Source organism: Panthera onca, chromosome B1, assembly GCF_046562875.1.
Source record: "Panthera onca isolate mPanOnc1 chromosome B1, mPanOnc1 haplotype 2, whole genome shotgun sequence".
Classification (NCBI taxonomy): domain Eukaryota; kingdom Metazoa; phylum Chordata; class Mammalia; order Carnivora; family Felidae; genus Panthera; species Panthera onca.
The window spans coordinates 163,716,455-163,734,023 of record NC_138342.1 but is presented as its reverse complement, the minus strand read 5'-3'; the positions used below and the strand labels follow the sequence as shown (position 1 = coordinate 163,734,023).

The following is a 17,569-nucleotide window of genomic DNA, read 5'->3' as shown; positions in this document are numbered from 1 at the left end:
GCCTCCTTGGGACTGAGAGCTGGAATACCTAATACACGGCCTAGCCTGGGCTTCCTCACAACGTGGCAGCTAACTTCCAGGGGCAAACATCCCAAGAGTCAGACAGAAGGTATATTGCCATTTTTAACCTAATCTCACATGTTACAAAGTAGAATTAACATCCACTACCTTCTATTTGTTAGAAACAAGTCATAAAGCACGCCCCTATTCATAAGGAAGTCAATCAGAATTCTACCTTTTGATGGCAGACATCAGAATCACTCGGGGAGTTTAAAAATACCCATCCAGACCAACTGAATCAGAATCTCTGGGAAGATTCTAGTACTCCCAAATAAGTAGTACTTTTAAAATGCTTCCCTAGGTAACTCAAATGTATAGTTGGGAGACTGAACCACAGAATTAAGATGATCTCTGAGCTTCCTTCCAGTTCCAAAATTCTAGATTATCAGCCCAATGTAAGAAAGGATGAAGGAGCTAAAAAAGGTAAAATAAAAAGTCTATTAAAAAAAAAAAAAAAAAACAGGGGCGCCTGGGTGGCTCAGTCGGTTAAGAGTCTGACTTCGGCTTGGGTCATGATCTCGTGGTCCGTGAGTTCAAGCCCTGTGTCGGGCTCTGTGCTGACAGCTCAGAGCCTGTTTCAGATTCTGTGTCTCCCTCTTTCTCTCTCCTCCCCCACTCATGCTCTGTCTCTCTCTTCTCAAAAATAAATAAACGTTAAAAAAAAAATAAAAAAAAATAAAAAAACACAAGCACAGATGTATTTTTAGATGTATACATGGATACACACATGTATACTTTCCAAGATCTATGACCAGTTTGGCCAAATCCAACTTGTGTCTAATACTAATGCTGATAAATACAGCATTCAGTTCTTACTGTCCATTAAGGTCAACTCCGAACAGTAATAGTGAGACAAGACCAGATAGTCTTGCAGAGCCACCTATAACCTTGCTGGAATTTAGCAGGCCTTTCTAGCCCACCTGACTCTAGCTCACAGCCAATTTGTAATTACCCACATAGCTCCACAGGACAGTGCCAAGAGCACCCAGAGCCCTCTCAGCCCCTGATACTACTGCTAGGAAATAAGAAGTGCAAATCTAGTTCCTGAAATCTTCAATCTTGAGGTCAAAACTGGATATACCTAAATATACACACATTATTTCCAGAAGCACTTCTAAATCACTGTGCCTCGAACTAGTGATTTTCAAGATGTGGTCAGCAAAGAAAGTTTCTGATGGCCAAGATTATCTATCCCATGGATTGGCCCAACAATGTATATCTAATGAATTTTCCACTGTGTAATTATTATCTACATTAAAGTCACAAAAGCATACATTTAAAAATATAGTCACAATTAGAATGATTTTAATTGGCTATGAACTTTTAATATATTAATTTTGGGGGACATATTCAAATGGAAAAGGGAATATGTACAGATCCTAGGTCAGTTTAAAGTGGTTAATTTTATGTCAATCTCACCTCAAAATTTTTTAGTGTAAAATCGTAATTCTTACAGGAATATTAAATACTAAATCCCAATATTCAATAATATACATAAAAATATTTCCCACTATAAAGTAACATTTCATACAGCTTGCTTAATCTTTCAGAGTCTCCATTTTCCACTGATAAAATGTAGATGTCCTGTCCACTGAAGAATAAATAACCAAAGGAAAATGACTGAATTTTTTATGAACCGTAAGATACCAGATGAACAAATAATTTCTCAAATTTTGCATTTCTCAAATTATATATGGTCTCAGCTATGAAAAAGAATACCTGAAGATTTGGTGACGACTGAAAACAGATATTGCTAACAAGTTATCAACTCTTTGGATAGATATTAAAAGTCCTGTGGCACAGATCAACTTTAGGAAATACTACTTCTCACCCATTTCCTTTACATTGTGGCCACTTTTGTTCAGGGTATAATTGGTTAGGTTCTGACATATGTTAAGAAATTTATTGTCCTTCTCTTCTATCTTTAGAAAAATAAACCAATTCATCAAATGACCTGCCATGTTAATTCTTTCTGTCCGAAACGCAAGAACCTACGGAAGATAAATGTTAAATGTTTGAACTAGAGAAAGGTCTCTCCCACACGTATCAGTGAGGAAATACCTTAACAGGAGCTCTGTGTTTCAATATCTGTTACATAAGAAGAGGCAGAGTCTGGCAGTGATTTTTAATCCTAAGCTCCTCTTTTTTAAATAAATAGGCAAGGTGTGGAGATACGGGAGGTTCCTTTGCTCAGATGAATCAAACATTCAAGTACTTTAGCTGGAAAAGAAAGTTTGCTGAAGGCTTTCACAAATACACATTTTTTTTTTTTAAACTCAAAATGCCACTTCCCAGTCTCTCAACTTTCTCTGTATGCAACAGAGAGATAATAATCTGCCAGACAAGAACAACTCTTTGCTAACAGCATTTCTTCCCTCCTCTGTGAAGCAACTTTTTGTAAACAGCACAACTTACCGCAAAGATTTTTAACAAGGTTTTCATGTAGAGCTTTCGGATACCAAAGGAGACTCCAAAAATGGCAGGGACTATGATGAAAACGAGGAGGAGGGTGAAGAGGACGGTCAGGGAGATGCCCAGAAGGTTGACAATCAGGCTGTCAAAGGGGAGCAACAGGAACATGGTGGAGGATCCAGGCAGGGCCAGTGCCCTCCTCCCCAAGAACAAAGCACTGTCTTCGGATGGTCCTATCAGACAGCACCAGCCTGGGAGAGAAAGCGAGTCCCCATAGGATAGCAAACCCTGTTCCAAGTTCACATCATTCGACTGCCTGGGGGCAGGAGGACCGTAAAAAAAGGCCGTAGGGGACAGCCCAAAAATGCCAGCTCTCCCCAGAACAGATGGATTCTAGAGGTGAATGAGGCAGGAGCGATCTTCAGCACAAGCATCTGAGTCCGGGAGCAGTTTCTGTGAAAGTGAGTAGCATGGGAGGGATCTCTGCTCTGCTCCCCTTATGCTCCTTTCCTTCTAGAAGTTTTACTTTTTCTTTCCTGCTCAAGAGCATTTAGCAGATAAATCTGTCCCGAAGATCTGTCATTGCCAGAAGTACCAAGAAGAGTTCAACTTGGTGCCAGAATAATCCTGATAACTTCTGTGGAGGGGGGTGACTGCTGGCACCTCACACAGAAGGCTATTGAACTTGAATATGTGGAAATTAAATAATTGTTTTACTTAAAACTCCTTCATAAGCTGAAAATTGTGTTCATTGTAGAAAGTTCATATCTGGCCCCATTCTTCCTCTGGAGAGACTCCTGGTGCGTGCTGCGTCCAGGACCCTCCAACCTGGAGAGCTACAGTCTTGGCCAGCAGGACACAGATGCTGGCACAGAATGTCTCATGCTGCTTGCGCGGAGTGCAACTCCAGATGCGTCTGGCATTGGTTTCTTCTGGATATTCTTCTCCCTGAGGCCCCCTTCTCAGCGGTGACCTGGGTTCTTGGCAAGAAGTTGCTTACATGCTGCCAAAGCTGGGGGTGGAAACAGAAACACCATCAGTCACACAAATCAAGAGGAGAAACATTGATATGCTTTAGCGGGGAGGGGAGCTGTTTTAGAGTAAGCCTAGATTCAGTGCCAGCTTCTCAAGTCATCAAGGGCAAAGGGAGCGGGCAGAACAACAGGTAGCAGACACATGTGGAATGAAAGCACAGAGATGTTCCATATAAGCTTTCGATTTCAATAGTATCTGTGGCCAACTTTCTGAATAGAAAGTATATGGATATATGACACATTCTCAAAGAGGGGATACTGTGAAAAGTGTATTTCCCTCCTACTTGTCCCCCAGCTACCCAGAGTTCTTACCTGCAGAGGCAACCATGTTATCGGCCTCATATTCTTCCCAAGGAATTCTACGCTTATACAAGGAAATCTCAATTGATCTTTTCTGCTCACCCCCCCTCAATCTGGCAACAATAATGATGCCATACTCAGCACACTGTTCTTCAACTTGGGTTTTTTTTTGTTTTGTGTCTTTAGCTTATTATATCTTGCAAGAATATTCCATCAGTACATACAGGGCTCCCTCACTCTTCACAGGTGCACAGTTTTCAACTACTGTACCATAAATTAGTTAACTGGTTTCCTGAGGTTGGACACTACATTTTTGTTATAAATAATGTAATGAATAACCACGTGTATATGTGATTTAGCACACAAAATGCACATGCAAATACAAATATAAATATATTTTCAAGATAAATTCCTAGAAATGGAATTGCAGGGGAAAAGGAAACAGAGTTTTAATTTTATAAGACATCATCCCAGGGTGCCTGGGTGGCTCAGTCACTTGAGCATCTAACTTCGGCTCAGGTCATAATGTCAGGGTTTGTGGGTTTGAGCCCTGCATCAGGCTCTGTGCTGACAGTGCAGAGACCGCTTCAGAATCTCCATCTCCCTCTCTTGGCCCCTCCCCTGCTCACGCCCTCTCTCTCTCAAATATAAACATTTAAAAAAGAAAAAAAAAAAGATACTGTCTGTTTTCTCCAAGGAGATTAAACTCCTCTCTCTAGCTGTCTATCTCCCCACATTGGTCATTCTCTTCTGTTTTAAAGACTTCTTTGTAGACCAGTTTTGGGTTCATAGCAAAACTGAAAGGAAGATACAGAGATTTCCCATGTACCCTGTCCCTACATATATACAGCCACCCCCATTATTAACATCCCCACCAGAAAAGTGCATTTGTTACAAGTGTTGCTGAACCTACACTGACACGTCATAGTCATCCCAAGCGCACACTTACATCAGGGTTCACCCTTGGTGCTGTATGCTTTAGAAGCCTGCACAAATGCATAAGCACATGTATCCATCATTATACTATCACACAGTAGTTTTTCACTGCCCTAAAATCCCCTGTGCTCCAATTACTCATCCTTCCCTTTCCCGAACCCCTGGCCACCACTGATCTTTTACTGTCTCCATAGTTTTGCCTTTTCCAGAATGTCTTATAATTGGAATTATATTTTCGGATTGGCTTCTTCCACTTAACATGGCCACTCATAAACTCCACTATTTTAAATATCTTAACAAAAGTATTTCAATTTTAGGTTACTTATTCCTTTAAAAAAATTTTTTTAATGTTCTTATTTATTTTTGAGAGAGAGAATGTGAGCAAGGAAAGGGGCAAAGAGAAAGGGAGACAGAATCTTAAGCAGAGTCTGAGCTGTCAGCACAGAGCCCAACGTGGGACTCGAACTCAGGAAACGCGAGATCAAGACCTGGATGGAAGTTGGACGCTTAACTGACTGAGCCACCCGGGCGTCCCTTACATTACTTACTTCTAACCACAAGTTACCAGTGCAAGCCCTGCACTTGGGAGCACCTTTTCAAATCTCTGGCACACAGCGGGGCTTTGCACCAGTCACCTCTGGCTCTGTTCCTATGCATTTACACGTTCAAGAACCTGAACAGACAGCAGGTTACAACCTTCACCTTAAACTGTGTCCAGTGCCTTTCTGCACAGAACTCTCAAAACCTTTCACATCTTCTCTCAGAACTTGTCAACACTATTATTTCCACATCACCCATCATGAAATAAGCAAGACACAGACAGATCCCCCTCTTCTGACTCCTAACCCAGTACTGCTCCCAGTACAGTCCTGTACATTTGGTGATTAAATGAAAAAGACATGCCATTTTGTGGCACCAAGTCACAAATACTAGTTCCTGTTTGGGATCCTCCAGTTCTTCCACTTCTGCACTATCATTATCACTGCTAACATACTGAATGCAACATGACAGATCCTGAGCTAACCTCACAAACATTTTACATACCCTACCCTCACTTACGTCTCACAACAGCCCTGTGGTGGAGTTCTTATCATCACTGCTATTTTACAAAGGAGGAAATCAAGGCTTAGAGGATCACAGAAGTTAAGGGAATCATACAGCTACTAAGTATCGGAGCACGAATTTGCACCAGTGGATCTGTCTCCTAGCCCAAGCTCTTTAACCATGCCCTCCTACCTCCCCAACTACCATATTGCAATGAATGAACACTTCCTTCATGGCAGAGCTGCTCTACAGAACTTCTTGTGGTCAGAGAAAAACCACAAGGCGAATCTGGATTCATGTATCAGAATTTGGAGTTCTCAGAATCCAAGGTACAAACCTGCTCTTTCATTTTTATAAACTGGCTAAACTGACTGTACATGCCAGATTTTTAACAGCACACCAACAGAGGTTGAGGAAATTAGATATATTTCTGAGACTTCATTTAATTTGCTGAGTCACTGTATTCTTTAAACCTGTCTCATTCCAGCCTAATTCTAGGGCCACATCTCTGTTCCACTCTTCTGTCCTTGTTCCCCTTGTCTAGCACTCCCATGGGAAAGAAGGAACAAAACCCCTGTGCCCCACTGGTCAAGGTTACCCTGGGTTCCATGGACCCAAGATGACTGACACCAGGGTCCTTTGACTTCCCATGCCAGAGTTTAGATCTCTTTTCCTTGAATCACAATCAACTGAGAATTCCCAAGGTTATTCTGGGTTCATGTCCTCAAAACATCAAACACATTTAGCAATAAACTAATTTCTTCAGGGGTTGATGAACCATAGCTCAAAGGCCAAATCTGGCTTTGGACTGTTTTTCTAAGCCAGGAGTGAGCTAGGAATGGTTTTTACATCTTTAAAGAGTTGTAAAAAATGAAGAATAATATGACACAGACCACAGCAAAACCTATTTACTATCTCACCCTACACAGTTTGCCAACCCATGACCCAGCTGCTCCTTTTTCCTCTGAGAGGCACTGAACTCACGCCCCATCCCATGGTTCCACCCCACCCCTCGAGTTCATGTTTATGGGTGCCAGACTCCAGAACAGAGAACAGTAACGTAGCCAAACAAGTTATCTGGCCAAGACTAAACAATCCCCATGTAGATTCTCAGAAGTAAAGAGAAACAGCAAGCAAACCACAGTTATCAAACAGAGTCCCAAATATCTTGCTGGATCAGCAGAGCAGCCATTAAATCTGGAAGACTGGTTGGTGTCTTAGGCCCCATAATACAAACTTTGATCTCTGGAAATAATATCAGAAAATCAGTCACTTCAGAGCTCTACCACACAATTCCCAGATGACTGTTCAGTTAAGAGAAGATATCACTTTGCTTCACGTAAATATAACCATGACTCCACAAGCATGAGGTATTTACTCATTCTCCTGACTTCCACAGCTTTCAGCCAGACTCACTGAGAGTAATTTGGACCAAAGTTGCCCCAGGAGCCCAAATGGTCCAGAGAAAAACAGAAGAACCAAGTAGTTCTGAGCCTTTTAGGAGGGAGGGTGGCTTCATCCTAGGAATGTGACAGAGCCCATCACTAAGTTACCTAAACTCTTCAAGCCATTGAATGGCAAATCTGGGACTTTAAGCCCCCAAATGACCCAATTTCCAGGGCTCCTCAGATCTGAGAGTGATGAGTTCATTCATTCAACAAATACTCAATGGGCACATTACTATGTCTCACACATTATGTCAGGCATTATTTAGTGCCTAGAGACAAGTGTTAAACAAATAAGCATACACAAAGTCGTAATTTCACACTTTGATGATTGTTAGCAAGGCAAAGATAATTCTGGGAAAGAAAATAACAGAGGGAACTTAATTTAATATAGGTCATCTAAACCAATTTTGATCCAATCACAAGTCAGAGACTATTATGATTCCTAACTGCAAAACCAAATACAGCTGAAACTTGAATAACAATATGGGTTTGAACTACATGGGTCCACTTACATGTGGATTATTTTCTGATACAATACTGTATTTTCCCTTATGATTTTACTAATAACATTTTCTTTTTCTAGTTTACTTTTTTCTTTTAAAAAATTTTTTTAATGCTTATTTTATTTTTGAGAGGGAGACAGAGAGAGACAGAGCGTGAGCAGGGAAGGGGCAGGGAGAGAGGGAGACACAGAATCTGAAGCAGACTCCAGGCTCTGAGCTGTCAGCACAGAGCCCAATGTAGGGCTTGAACTCATGATCTGTGAGATCATGACTGGAGCCAAAGTCGGATGCCTAACTGACTAAGCCACCCAGATGTCCCTAGCTTACTAATTTTTAATAAGAATAGAGTACATGATACATGAACAAAATATATATCAATCAACTATTTATCAGTAAGGCTTCAGGTCAACAGTAGGCTATAAGTTTGGGGAAGGTCGAAGTTACATGCAGATTTTGTCAGCGCCTCTACTGCCCAGGTTGCTCAAGGGTCAATTGCACCACGAAACTTCCTACTTCAGGAGACCATGACTACCAGAATATACCCAGAGGGATGCCACCACATATCAACTCAAAGGAAAAAAACACAGGGTTAATGCATTTTTCAAGCACAATGTCTATCACATATTAGATCTCAATAAATGGTACGTACTACCATTCCATTAGGGTCAGAAGAAACCCAGAGTATTGTCTTCGGTTACAAATGCTAAACTTTAAGAGGGCTACAGAGAGGAAGGCATTTCAAAGTATGTCCTAAAACCCACATGCCAAAAAATACTACCTGCCTAGCAAGCGCTAGGCGCTCAATAAAAAGGTTAGCTGTAAAGCATAGAAATGGGAATTAAAACTAGTGAGATGGCCAAAAAAACCCTCCAAAAAACAAAAACAAAAAAAAAAACCCAATTTCTTTTATAAACCACTGTATTGGTGAAAATGAGAAATTACCCTCAAATACTGCTTGTTGGAGTGTAAAAATGGTACATCCTCTATGGAGAACAACTCAGAAAATGCAATGAGAATTTTACACGCACATAACCTTAGCTCCAGCAATTCTACTTCTGAAAATTTATCCTCAAGATAAATTAGAACAGTAGTTCTCACCCAAAGGCCATTTTACGCCTGCCCACCTTCTCCCTCCCCCAAACATTTGGTTCACGTGCAGACATTTTTAGTTGTCACAACTTGGGATAGGGAGCTACTGGCAACTAGTACAGAGAGGTCAGGGATGCTGCTAAACATCCTGTAATGCACAGATCACCTCCTATGGGAAAGAATGATCCAGCCCCAAATGACAATGGTGCCAAGGTTGAGAAACCCTGTACTGATGCATATACAAAATGATGTGTGCAAGGTTACTGACTGTAGCACTGTTTGTAATAAATATCAAAAGAAATGCCCAAGTCCATTAACAGAAGATACAATGGAACACTATTCATCTGCTAAAAGAAGAAAGACATTTACTTGTGTACAGATAAGAAACAATCTACTAGTTAGAGGCAGAACAATATTCAGAGTAAATACCAACTGTGAGAGAGGAAAAGGAAAAAATACATAGTTTGTATGTATTTGCAAAGATACAGATCTCTGGAAACATACACACAAAATGGCTACAGTTGCCGCCTCTAGGAGTGGAAGGGAGAGGTCACTTTATCTTTTTGCTATTTTTAAAATTGTATTTATCAGGGCACCTGGGTGGCTCAAGTCAGCCACCACCAACTCTGCATTTTGACTCTGGATTTCAGCTCAGATCATGATCTTACGGTTCTGAGAATGAGCTCTGTGCTATCAGAGCAGAACGTGCTTGGGATTCTCTCTCCTCTCTCTGCCCCTCCCCCACTCATGTGCGAGCTCGCACTCTCGCCCTCTCTCAAAATTAACAAACTTAAAAAATGAAAAAAACTTACAAAAAATAAAAATAAAATTGTATTTATCATTTTAAACAGGTAATAGTGCTGTGTGAATTTAATGTCAAATGTATTAGAGTAGTGGAGTACAAGAAATTTGCTTGAATAGTAAACTAGGGCCTAGGAGCAAACGTACAGTGTTTCCAAGGAAATAGGGCAGCGCTCAGAGCCACTATGCTGAAGTGAACCTGAAGTGCTAAAAAACCAAGAATACACATACAGCAGACATTAATCCTAGATAAAATAAATGGTTCAAAACAAAGCCAAGATACAGTTAAAGGATAACTCAATTCACTAGAAAGAAGACAGTAATATATGGTCAGTTTCAGGGTCTTGGTCTTAAGTAAAGTTGTTCTGACCTTAAGTACTTTCCCCTTGCCTACAAGGGCTAACTTGAGTTGGAACTGGGTAACAAGTAACATCCTACCAAGTTCTCCCAAGGCAACATTAAGTCTTCCAAGCTGGAAAAGAAAAAAAAAAAAAAAAAAAAAAAAAGAACAAAGGACACAGGATATTTTGATATTCTGGGGCAATCAGCCTAAGAAAGAACAATGTGATTTGCTGGGGTTTTATGACCAAGACGTCTCAGAACACTGCTCCGGGAGCTCATTTCAGAAATGGCACTTTTACATTTGAGTATTGTGTATGTAACTGGAAGCAACTTCCTTGCCTTTTGTTTTTTAGATCTTTTTGTCTGGTTTATTTCACTAGGCATAATTATTCTGAGGAATCACTCATGTTGCTGCACACATCAACATGTGTGCAGCAACATTCCTTTTTACTGCTGAGCTACAGTCCAATGTATGGCTATACCACATTTGTTTATCCATTCACCTACTGACAGGCAACTGGGTTGTTCCCGTTTGGGACTGTCACAAATAAAGCTGCTATCTACAAGTCTTTGTATGGATACACATTGTAATTTCTCTCGGTAAATAACCTAGGAATAGAATGACTGAGTCTCAAGTAGGTGTGTATTTAGCTGCCAAACTGCTTTCTAAGCTGGCTGTACCATTTTGCACCCTCACCAGCAATGTATGAAAGTTCCATTTGCTCCACAACCTTACTCACACTTGATAGGATCAGTCTTTTTAATTTTAGACATACTAATGGATGTGAGGTGGTAACTCATAACTTTAATTTGCCCTAAGGACCAATGACGCTGAACATCTTTTGTGCTTATTTACCATCCATCTACCTTGGTGAAGTGTTAAATCTTTTGCCTATTTTTTATTAGGTTATTTTATTACTAAGTTTTGCTATGGGCTATTTTTTTAAAAAACCAAGCTTTCCCCACCCCTCACCCCCCAAAACTAAACAGTGTTATTTGAAATTAGAAAGCATTATTACCGGACTATACACTTAAACATTGTGAAGATGGTTTTAAAAAAAGAGAGAGAAGTTTGATCCCACAGACAAAAAATAAATAAAAGTAAATAAAAAAAAAATAAAAAGAGAGAAAGCGTTTCATCACAAAGGTACAAAATTTGTGGACTGGCAGACTTCTTTGTTCAATGTGCCACAAATTTGAAACAATCCTAACTACACTAAAACATGAAACAAAAAAACGAATGATCACAACCACAAACTCTATTTTAACCTCAGAACAGAGTATTACTAAGAACCTAAAATGCTCCTTTCTCTTTATGTTCAGCTGACAGTGATCTGCACTGTCCCACACAGCAGCCACTAACCACACAGAACTCTTGAGCTCTTGAAATGTGGGTAGTCCAAACTGAAATGTGCTGTACACACTAGATTTAAATGACTATGAAAAAAATGAATGTAAAAGACCTCATTAATAATCTGTATATTGATTATACAATGAAATGATATTCTGGATCATTTTGGTTAAATAAAATATATGATTATAATGATTTTCATGTGTTTCTTTGTCCTTTTTTTTAAAGTGGCTACTACAAAATTTAAAATTATGGGGGCGCCTGGGTGGCTCAGTCGGTAAAGCATCCAACTTTGGCTCAGGTCATGATCTCACAGTTCGTGGGTTTGGGCCCCGCACTGGGCTCTGTGCTGACAGCTAGAGCCTGGAGCCTGTTTCGGATTCTGTCTCCCTCTCCCTGCCCCTCCCCTGCTTGTGCTCTCTCTCAAAAATAAACACAAAAAACATTTAAAAAATAACGCATGTGGTGTGTATTTTACTGGATAGCACTGATCAAAAACTTTTAAGCAGACCCTGAAAATAAAATATGTCTAACTGGGAAAGAAAAAAAAATATATACATATAATATTTTTTCCTTCCCCATTGCTTTGTGGTGTGAAGAAAATGGTAGAGTGGAGGAGCTTAGAATTGGAACTCAGGAGTCTTTCTGGCTAAGGGTTCAGGCACAGCTGTTACTATCTGGTCTGTAACTCATTCAGCTTCCGTGGATTTAAATTTCCTCACCAGTTTTTTGGTATTTTAATTCAAAACGTCAACAGAAATTTATTAGGCTCCTTCTTACAAAGCATTATTCTAATACTGCAGATCTTAGGCTTACAGTCTAAAAGGAAGTGCAATCCAAATACACTAACAACTACTCCAGAAGGCAAATTAAAAGAGTGCCCAATGAAAGGAGACAAAACCCTGTGACTGGGTGACAGGTGTATATGTGTGCCTGTGTTTTAAAGGAGAGACAGCACCTTTAAAGAGTTAGGAAAAACTCCAATCTTAACATTCCTACCAACTCTAAACTTCTGTGCTTTTAAAAAGTATTCTTCATGCTATAGTAAGTATTTTGTAGTTTAGTGATAACATGGAATTGATGATATTTGGTCAAGTCCTCCCTTGAGCATAATGATACAGAAAGAAGTAAATGACAGGCTATAATCAGGTTCTACTTTACTTGAAGAAACAATTTTACAATATATTTCAACCAGGGTCAAATCATCTCTAGCTTCTATCTCCAGAAAGCAAGAAATCTATAATAAGATGTAACATTTTGTGATGTGCACATAGATAAATGTTTTTTTCTTCAGCAAAAACCATTTTTACCAGGCTAGAATCCTAACTAACCACTGTACTTTCTGAAGCCACAAACACAAAAAACCCCACACAAAACATAAGATTTCTCCCCACACCCATGTCATTATGGGTAATGATTTACCAACACACCCAGATACTGCTATTTAACCGGTTATTTCCAAAAGCTGGATGAGCATGACAACCACTGCATTTAGGTCACAAACTAACAAAAGGCCATCCTGAAAATAATTTATAAATAACTATGTCACATTACAGAACCTAAATTTATAAGCAAACTCTATATGACCTCTAAATACAAAGATTCCTTTATTCACAACATTCTTTGGAGGTACAATATCCCCTCCAACTTTAAGGGTGGAGATTGGGGTACAAGTACTGAGTTTACCGGTCTTTCTGGAGATAAGAAAACTTAACAGCACAGAGTGTGCTAAGAAATGCATACCATTGTTTTATTTATAAAAACAAAAACAAGTGCCTAATCCATGTTAGATCCAGCCTAGGATTCTTATCTGTTAATAGCAAGAAAGGATGTTTCTGGAAGGGTGCTATCTTCTCTTTGTCATCAAGAGCAAAATTTCAGGATCGAATACCAAATCATCCCAGTTCCCCTTAGTTACCCTTTTCTTAAATAGCTGTGAATGTTGTCTACATCTTTTTTAAGTTTGTTCGTACTCTCAGTCTGGTATTCCCCTTCTAAGGTCAGAATTTTCCCATGCTTCCTAAAAGCTGTGATTAGAATTTCTCATCTGTCCCATATCTAAAGAAGTATTTACGTTTATTTATTTATTTATTTGGAGAGAGACAGAGAGAAGGAGAGAGAGAGAAGACTCCCAAGCAGGCTCCATGCTGTCAGCACGGAGTCCAATGTGGGGCTAGAACTCACAAACCATGAGATCACAACCTGAGCTGAAACCAAGAGTCAGCCGCTCAACTAACTCAGCCACCCAGGTGCCCCTAGTTTAAGAAACATTTTAAGACAGATCCCCTAGTTTCATTATTCTGGAATTTGATGGAAAAGTTCATATTAACCCATCCAAACCTTTCATTGTAAGAGTTTTCAGTTACAGCCCTTCTACACGTTTTCCTCTCCTGAAAGATACAACTTTTAAAGGCAAGGACTATGGTAGAGGAAAAAGGAGACTGAATGTGGAGTTGGGAGAGGTTTCCAGACTCAGGACTCTTATTCCTGTAGATCTGGACAAGTCACTGAACCTCTATGGACTTTGAGGTGGCATCAGAAATGAAGAAGTTAGACAACATGATCTGGAAGTTCTCATCCAGATCTGAAAGACTTTTTGTTTCAACCTGTCCTCCAGCAGCTTCATCATTTTAGATACTCTTTTTTGGCCCCTCTCCAATGCTTATGTATTTCTTAGTCAAAGGACTTCCAATAGAATATGTCCCCAAAAAGTACATTATGACTTTATACAACAGTAAGATTTTTATTTTGAATCCCAAACTACTTTTGACATCAAGGATTTATCCCAGAGCTTGCCAGGTGTGGGGGGGATGGATAGGGATGTGGATAGGACAGACTTAATGTAAAGATCAACTGTTGGGGCTGGATGATGAATACATGCTGGTTTATTATTCAGCTATTTTTGTATGTCTGAAATTCTCCATAATACAAAGTTGGAAAAAAAAAAATCACTATCAAAGTGAGAGAAGAATGGCATTATTACAGAACTCTTTCCTACAGTCTCTGGCATAGGATAACTGCTTTCACACCATTTCCCTTGGGTTGAGACAGAATCGACAGGATACGAAACTAAGCAGAGAGGCACTCAAAGTTCAGCCAAAATTAAGGAAAATGAACCAGAAAGGAATTGTTCTCAAGAAGGTTATCACGGAGAAGATCCATGGCACGGAGGGCACGAGCAGTGAGAGGCACTTAGATCTAGTACAGTAATGAACTTGTTTCCACAAAGCAATACCATATGTTTCATGCGGGAGATTTTCCCTAAACTTTTAAACAGAGAAAGTTAAAACCCTATGTGAAACGGAAGTGAGGAAATAAACCCTCTGGTAGGAGGATGCCTTGCAGGACATGAAATCAAAACGGAAAGGCAAGGGATTTCGGGGGTTAGGGAATTCTAAAGAAAGAAAAATGGGTTCCTTTGGAGAACAAGCGAGGAGAATATCAATCCCGGGGAAGCCAAAGTACCTAAGAAAAGAAATCACAGGTGAAGGCGCTTCCTCGTGATCTCTACTACCCCCCACCCCCCTTCAGCCCTCCCAGGCTCCACTCCTCCACGCTCGGGGTGCGGACTGCGGAGCACCTGGGATGCGGGCGAACTCCGAAGAGCCCATTCGGAGAGGAGCCGGCCGGAGCAGGGAGTGGAGGGACCAGCCCAGCACCGGCCTCTGGGAGGGCTGGGCGCGGGCTCCGGGGCGCTGTGGCGGGACAGCAGGGCGGCGCGGCCAGCGCCCGGGGAGGGGCGCGGACTGTTCCACTGCGGGCGAGGGGGCGGAACGTTCCGACCGGCTGGGAAACCCCAGGAAGCGGCAATGGTGCCTCCTGACGCCGGAGCGGCGTAGGGAGGGTGTCCCCGGCCCTCCGGCCCCTCGCTGGGCTCCTCGCCCCGAACCCCCCAGCCCGTTGTCGGCTCCCCTGGGGCCAGTGACCTTCAGGACGGGGGACAATTCGGTCATACTCACCGACGGCGAGGCTCCGGGGCTCCCAGTCCCTCCGTGAACGATCCCTCCCGCCCTTGGCCGCCGCCGCCGCCGGCCGAGGCGTGCGTAAAGACGTGCGCGCGCCCGCCCTTTGTCTACGCCGCTTTGACGTGACCCCTCGCGTCCCATCCCCACCCCTCCCGCCGTTTAATCTCTCGCCCGGCACCCGAGCGCCGGGCGCGCGCCGGGCGGGGGCCCCGAGAGGCGGGGCGGGGGACAGGGCGCCTCGTCACCTGCCCACGGCCGGGCGCGCCCGGGACCGACAGAGGCGCCCCCTGGCGGGCCAGCTGCCATTACCTCGGGCTGGCCCGGAGCCGCAGAGGCTGGTACTGTGCTTCCAGGGTCCTGGTCGCCTGCCCCTCAATGTGGCGCGCATCCCCCAGGATTCCTGCTCTGATAAGGGGCTGCGCTTCGTAAAAGGGAGTCTCCACGTTTCTGAGCTGTGCCCGGGCCTGAATACTGGCTACTTCATTTCCCCGAGGTGCGCTCGTATAGATTCTAAAGAGAGTGAAATCAGCCCTGATCAGCAAGAAGAGGCTTGAGTCACTAAATTATCTTGTCATCTTGGGGCTGTTGGGAGTATTCGGTGAGATACAGTTCTGGATGTAAAGAACGTAGCCCGAGGCCTGGAATGCTCAAGAAACATTAGCTGCCATTACCGTCACTGCCAGCACCACCACCACCACCACCATCACCACCATCATCATCATCATCATCATTATCGCCATCATCAGTATCATCCCTGAGTCTCATCTGTCTTACTAGTGAAGCCAGGGAGTTCAAGGGGTTTGTAAGGACGATTTCCGTGTTCCCTCGCAGGTGTAACTCTCCAACGTCTACTTCAACTCGGAAGGGATCTCTCCGCTGAAGTCTAGCTCGTGCCTGCTGGACTTTGCCTGTGTATTTCTCACCATCTCTTGGACTTCAAATGCCTAACCCAAGTGTATCATCTTCCCTAAAGTGGATTCTTCTTAGAAAAAAAAAAATTAACCCTTCTTCTTTTTGCTCTTAAAATACATTTTTGCCTCCAAAAGCAGCCCTCCCTCCCCCGCCCCCTTCATTCTTTATACTATTGTCAGATTGCCATTCCCTGCTAAATAACCTGATAATAAATCTTCAGGGTAAAGTCCACATCCTTAGACCTCAAAATCTGACTGTAAGAATGATGGCTGTGCTCCAAAAACACTGGACCACTCATCCCCACACCTGTTTGGGTGTTATCACATATTTGTGAACTCAATCATTTATCTGTTCATTTAACCTACCTTCATTTGAGCCCTTCCTATATGGCCAGTTTTTGCCAGGGTCCCAATGATACAAAGTTGAATAATGCATGGCCATGTCAAATCTTCCACTAGATTAAATTCCATAAAAGAATACTGGACATCATACATTTTTGTGTCCTCCTCAGTGCCAGGGCTAGAGTTTTAAAGTGGTCACCACCATCTTAAATGCTCTTGGGTTCTTATATCTGGTCTCCTTTCCTGCCCCCAGAACCGGTCAAAACTTGGAAGTAGTCTGTTATTTGTTCTGCTTTTGTGTATTCATGTTTACATTTTCTTACAATTCTTGCCATATATTACAGTTCTTTCTATACAATAATTTTGAAATTAAAAAATGTTTCACACATTTTAGAGGCTCAACACAAATGCTATTGATTCTTTGCCCAGCCAAATAGTAGACTCAGTTGTATCAACACACACACAAGAGCATGCACATATTCACTGGCACGTTCTTTAAACCTCAGTGCAGGAAGGCAATCAAACCTCCTTTTGAAGAGGGAGCCAATAAGAACTGGGTTAATATGGTTTCCTCAGTCTCCAGAGTTTTGTTTGCAGAGGTCAATGATCTGGGCACATCTCTATCATACTCATTTCTAGGCAGAAGAGTACAAATGGGAGAGATAAAATGAGCAAGTAATGCTTGAAGAGTTAGACACAAAGTAGGTTTATCTATATGGAAAGCCCATTGCCTATACCATGACTAGACTTACATCCAACACTAAATTCCTTGTCATGGTGAATTTGGACTGTCTTTAGATTGTTGAGGTATTTACTAGAATGAAAATACTCTTTTAATACAAAAACTAGATGAGTAATCTTAAAAGCCTGATGAAGCTTGATAGTCCATTCAAAAAGAGGGACTACAGTGTTCAAGTTTTCAGTGAGAGTTTTAACAACCCCCATGTCATTCTGACTTTGAGCTAATTTCCCAATATGTGGGACTTTTGATTTCAGCGCAGGTCATGATCTCACGGTTCGTGAGATCAAGT

At 41.8% G+C, this 17,569-nt stretch overlaps 1 protein-coding gene across 2 annotated transcripts in view; it reads right to left on the bottom strand.

The window, feature by feature from the left end:
• The window catches only part of GPAT4 (glycerol-3-phosphate acyltransferase 4), a 33,732-nt gene extending 18,322 nt beyond the window's left edge, over positions 1 to 15,410 (bottom strand). For both annotated transcript variants that reach the window (XM_060653482.3, XM_060653483.3), the window contains exons 1-2: positions 15,280 to 15,410; positions 2,476 to 3,484 (exon numbers count right to left, since the gene is read on the bottom strand). In XM_060653482.3, coding sequence (XP_060509465.1) covers positions 2,476 to 2,640 — 165 coding nt within the window. In that variant the 5' untranslated portion in view covers positions 2,641 to 3,484; positions 15,280 to 15,410. The remainder of the gene's footprint in view (positions 1 to 2,475; positions 3,485 to 15,279) is intronic.
• Positions 15,411 to 17,569: the final 2,159 nt, after the last annotated feature.